The following is a 6000-nucleotide window of genomic DNA, read 5'->3' as shown; positions in this document are numbered from 1 at the left end:
GAAAAATGTACCAAAAATTAAAAATGTATTAAATAAATGTCAAAATAGCGAAAACAGCAGAGCTTTTTTTTATAAATGGTTTGGCCTTTCTTATGCCTTTATGGATAGGACAGTAGGCTGACAGGAAATGGGGAGAGAGATGTGGAGTGACATGCAACAAAGGCCATCGGGACTCGAACCCACGGCTCACTGTCAGGCTACATGAGCCTAGGCGCCTGGACCGCTACGCCAGCGGCCCAGGCCAGCAGAACTTTTTTTTTTTTTACTTTTTGAAAATGTAAATAGTAAAAATAGTTGACCTACAAGCTCACAACGTATCGCAGTTGTGAGCTTGTAGATCGGCACTTTTCGTTATTTGTCCCTATTTGCCGTATATATATGGCTTTATCGGGGTGGATCTTCTCGGAGTACCTTACACATTGCGCGATCAACACCTCGCCGAGGAACGCCCGATCTTCACTGAGATCGGTGGTTTTGTCGGCGAACACCAAAAAAGCTCCTCGACAGACAAATCGGGTCAAATATCGTACAGTGTGTAGGGGTATTAAGTGGGTAACTTTGAGAACACTTGATCCTGCAGAACTTAGAGGGACGTGACATAAGGGAGCGTGGGACAAGCGAAGGTCACATTGTGGATGGACGTCCTCTTGTCTGTTGGCCAGGGGGTGATGGCGCTTCGTAGAGGAGGTGGTGGTGTTGGTGGTGGGTGGAGGAGGAGGCCTTCTTCCTCCACCCACAGCAGAATCTTCCTCTCCTCCTCCTCCTCCTCCTCCTCCTCCATCATGTCCAACCCGTACTTCTCACTGGAAGAGCTTTCTCCTCGATCCTCTCCTTCATCCTGGGAGTCGTCCTCTCTCGGTTTTGGGCCAAGAATACAGTCTGGGAGAAAATACGGAGGGGGGGGGGGGGGGAATGTACAATTAAAATGCAGTACAGTGTGCTGAGGTCTCATCCCACTATCAAAATGTTACACTGTTACACTGCTATAAAAAAAAGAGAAAAGTTGAATCCTCAGTGTTAATTTAAAGGTGTCTTAAGTTATATTGTTTTTTTTTAATTATGTGTTAAACACCAGTCTGAAACACTAGTCCTTTAAAATGGCGTTGGAACAACAGATGTTCAGGAGGCGGGGATACACACCTTTACTCCGCCCCCTTACCAATCTACCTGGCGCTATTTATACCTTGTCAGAACTACCCAGAAGCCCCTTATTCGCTTTCGTACATCCGTACTCAAGCTCATAACGTTTTCAGCATCCCTCCACCACCCCTTTTCACCTCCACAGGTTGTGCTTTCCACCACTCCCTTTTCTCCTTCTATATCCCTCCCCGTCTCTCTCCCTCCTTCTCTCTCTCCCACTTCTCAGGTTCCTGCTGACTACGCCATCGGCCGTCCACGTGTACTGTGCTGACTACGCTAACGACCTCCTCCCCAAAGACTCCAGGGTCGGCGACCCTCCCCGGAACCCCTTTCACTTCCCTCCATTACATTCTATGTATTCAATAAATACCCTAAACTTTCCATAAAGGTGTGTTTCTTGCCTAGTGAATAGATCTATATTCAGTAATCATTGCTATCCACAAGTTTCCTAGGGTGCTGTGGGATCACTTCCTGTCGATTTAATCCCTGATTCCTGATCAAATCGACAGAAGTGATGCCCACAATGCCCTATAGAAACTTGTGGATATAGAGTGTTTGTTCATGGTCAGTGGGGTCTCCCCATCTCTCCAGCTCTTTAATAAACAGAAAGTATATATTCTTTGGGAGCAGATATCAATTTTATCCACCCAGGAGAGAGGCATTTGTCAATTTATCTTGTTTATCCTGTATTCTTTGTGAGTTCTCTCTCCGGATTGGATAAAATGTGTATCTCAAACTGAAAATACTTTCTGTTTACTTGAGGAATATAGAGCTTTAACCTTTTTAAATAATCCATTTGTAACTCTGAGAGCATACAAATGAATAAATCAACACTGAGGAGTTTACTTCATAGGATTCACATTAACAGCAATAAGGGATGTTGTAGGAAAAGGATGATAGTGGTTGAGTGATTAAGGAGCATAAGGAAGGAAATTCAAGTGTAACTTCTACAGCCCTATAAATGTTAAAGGTTTAAACAATCATGCTATACACTTTGATGTAAGCGTTGCACAGCTGGAGCTAATAATAATACAATTTAGGTGTGCCAATGTGCAAGTCTAAAATATCCCATAATAGTCCCATGGACTTCTAATTATACAATTATTAAGATACATTTAAAAAAATACATGGAAAAATGGTGTGAAGGCAATATCTTGGCCTACTAGCGTGCACTACAAATTTGCCGCTGATCGTTCCAGCGGTTTGCGAGACTAGTCCCGGACAGACAGACACAGACGCACAGACACACAGACAGACTGGGTCAAAAACACGACCCCCCCCCCTTGCCTTCGGCCTGGCGGAGATAATAATACTTTAGAATGTCAATACTTGCCCATATTGTACACATACTGTTAATCTAACTTGCCCATTATTAATTATAGTTGCAGCTGTGTTGCTTATTGTTTTATCACTACACCAAGATCAGTCTATACAGCTGTTTAGATGGCTTGTGAACTGTAGATGATGTTAAGTTACACTTTAAGGAATAAACACAGGAATGGTCATCAACTGACCCTTAAACCTGAAATGGTCACGCATCAAAAACAAGAACCAATTCCATCCCTAAAAGTCTCAGGACACGAGGGCTCAGACAGGTCACAGGGTGGAACACAGATGCCAGTGAGGACGGTCAGGGAGGTGATGGGCGGTCGGTCGGCAGGGCTGGGGGCGGTTGTGGGAAATATTAAATGCCAACCAAAACCGTTTACCTGCAAGGTCATGCATGAGATCTTTTATCAGGTGTCCAACTACGGCATAAGTGGCCACTATAACCACCACCACGCCCAGGAGCACATAGACCACGTTGCGTGGCAGGGTTATGGCATCTCTGGAGGGGGGTATATAGTCCACAAAATAGGGCCCGCCCTCCATGCTTGTGGAAAGCTGGAGGAGCTGCCGGCGCTCAAACGCCAGGCGTGACACGTTCCACGCCAGGTCTTCTCCTGAGGCGTTCAGAGGGGATGTCGGCGGCTGCTGGTCCATTGTTTACTGACGCTATAGTCTGCAGTGATAGTCTCTCTGTGGTGTAATAGATCGATCAGTCCAAAGATTTGTATTACAGCATGTGGGGGGTGACAGAATTTCCTTTTTTCTTTATGTCAATTAGACTTGTAAGAAGGCAGTGATGAGAGAGAGGAAGAATTATTCATACGGAGCAATTTGAAAAACTCTTTACAATCTTGTGATGGTTAGTAGTGATGGTGGGATTGACAGACATATGGTAGAAGTTTGGAAATGACAACGTATTCAGCATAGTCGGTTGGATATTAACTTAGATATGATTATAGGCACTATATAACTTTTTTTTAATTAATACAATGCAATTTTGTCCAATCTGTATGGTAGAGTATGTCAATACAATAAAACGCATACAATTGGGGTGGTTGGATTTTGTCTCCCTGCTCTTCTATTGAGACATTTAGATCGTGTCAAAGGTCATGTCTCACTTAAACACAGGATCTGACACAAATTTTGACCTGATGGTCAAGATTCAATTTATCCCTGGCCTGAGTAAGCAGGCAGGCTCGAATAGCACAATGGTGAAAATGTCAGCACTCTGGCTATATTCTGCTTGTTTACTTTTATTGTTACGTTTTGTATTTATTTGTTTAAATGCACATTCTGTTTATTTCATTCTGTCAGCCAGACAGTCAAAGCGGCTGGCTGGTATTTGAGAGTTTCATCACTCAAACGTAGCCAGTCAGCAGTGGTGTAAAGATAACTAAGTACATTCACTCAAGTAAAAAGGATAATTCCTTTTAACAGGTCGTTCATGAAAGTCCTTGCGGTCTTGTTTCCAATGAGAACCTGTGAGCAATTGGGGTTAAGAGTCTTGCTCAGGGACAAATTTCATATCATCGGCACATATGCTGGGATAGCCTGGAATCGAACCTGGGGCAACCAGGGCCTCTGGTTCCCTAGGCGGGCTCACTAACCACTCAGCTATGGCAGCTATGGCCGCCTCTTAACTTAAGTACTGTACTTAAGTACAATTTTGAGGTACTTTTACTTTACTAAAGTATTTCCTTTTATCATTAAAAGTAATACTTTTACTTCTACTCCACTACATCTCAGAGGCAAATATTGTACGTTTACTCCACTACAATTATTTGAAAACTTTAGTTACTAGTTACTTTGCAGATATAAATTATCATGTTATAAAACATAGATTAACCACTTTAGCCCTATTTTACACATAGCTCCATTTGAAAATAGCCGATCTACAAGCTCACAACGCGCCGCATTGTGAGCTTGTAGATCTGCTATTTTCAAACATTTTAGTACTTTTACTTTTGGTGCTTTAAGTATATTTTGATGCCAATACTTTTGTACTTTTACTCAAGTAACATTTTTAACACAGGAATTTTACTTGTAACAGAGTATTTTTATATTGTGGTATTGCTACTTAAGTAAACTATCTGAGTACTTCTTCCACCACTGCCAGTCACAGAACATATATTGTACCATGCTGGCAGGTGACACAAGTTTACGCACATTTGTCAATGAGTGGACAGACTAAACAACAGTAACATTCTTTGTCTGCCTAATAATCGAAGTAATTTTGTAAAGATTTGAATGTATTATTATGTATAGTTAAAGTGATATGATTTAGGCCATACATGTGTTTGAATTTACCCATGACTCTGACTATGTTTTGTTTGTTTCTATTGGACAAGCAATTATACATTGAAGTAACTCAGTAGAATACTTGAGTAGTCATTTTACTAGTACTTTCTTCCTCTTACCCAAGTAACTATACTTTTACTTCTACTTGAGTCATTATTTTAAAGTATCAATACTTTAACTTGAGTACAGGTTTGGCTAACTCAGTCTTTATAAATGTAGTACAAGGAAACTGTCATCCTCCATACAATGTGCCAAGTCCTCAAAGCTTTTGTCCGGACCCAAATCTGAAAATCAGGTCTTTTTAGGGACAGTCGGTTATTCTTCGGGGGGTCGAGCAGTGTGACAAGGAGTGGGTGGGTGGTGCGATGAATATAGGACAGGCAGAATAAATAGGATTGAGTATGTAACAGAGGGACATATCAGCTTTCCATCTGCATGGATTACAGATATGAGAGGAGAGAGGTGGATGTTAATACACTAAAGAGGCTTATGGTCACTGATGTCCACATAACACTGTCTATACATATCTGCAGTTTACTGTATCATACCCATTTTAAGCCTAGTCTCTCTTGGGTTGAAACGAGAGGCGACGTATAGTCAGTCGTCCAAAACCTTACAACCACGCTAAGCCTCTCACAGTCTATATTTAGCTTGCCCTGCAGTTCAGTCAGAATGTTTCCATGGCTCCTAGAGTCTCATTAATCAAGAGATGAAAGTATTAATAAAGTGTAATTACATGTTTTACATTGAATAGCTTTTCCTGTGGAATTCTTGCTCACCTGAATAAATACTTGCAACACTGACCACACATAATTAACAATATTAATAAGACAATTATAAGGTATTTGACATTAAATTCAAATATGGCATAGATATTATTTTTTAACTAGGCCTACTTATTTAAAAATATATATTAAAGTCGCTGATCTGCAAGCTCCCATTGCAGCACGTCATGACACGTTAATTTATAGAATTGTAGAAATGTAGAAATACTTTGAAATAGTTTTGAAACATTTTGTTTGGATATGTTTTAAATCTTTTTAAAACAAATTCTGCCGATAATGTCATGACCAACATAGGGACGCCAGATTGATAAAAACTAAACAAAAACAACAACAGAGGATCATTGGAAAAGGATGCCGAGAGAGTTTCATTTGGTGGGAAGTGAATGTATTAATAACAGATGAACCACATTCAATCCCTGATGTCTTACCTTCTAAGCAAGCTTTGAAA

The 6000-nt window shown here is 41.0% G+C and overlaps 1 protein-coding gene across 1 annotated transcript; it reads right to left on the bottom strand.

Moving 5' to 3' along the window:
• Positions 1-583: 583 nt before the first annotated feature.
• Positions 584-3012, bottom strand: LOC308093362 (uncharacterized protein; the record flags this gene model as incomplete). The annotated part of the gene is made up of 2 exons (XM_080439697.1): positions 584-879; positions 2850-3012. The coding sequence occupies 2 exons, from the start codon at positions 3010-3012 to the stop codon at positions 584-586; spliced, it is 459 nt and encodes a 152-aa protein (XP_080295823.1).
• Positions 3013-6000: the final 2988 nt, after the last annotated feature.

Source organism: Gymnoscopelus braueri (genome assembly GCF_963280865.1).
Source record: "Gymnoscopelus braueri genome assembly, chromosome: 10".
NCBI lineage: Eukaryota > Metazoa > Chordata > Actinopteri > Myctophiformes > Myctophidae > Gymnoscopelus > Gymnoscopelus braueri.
Note: the sequence above shows the minus strand (reverse complement) of the source record. Positions and strands in the feature narration are given on the sequence as shown.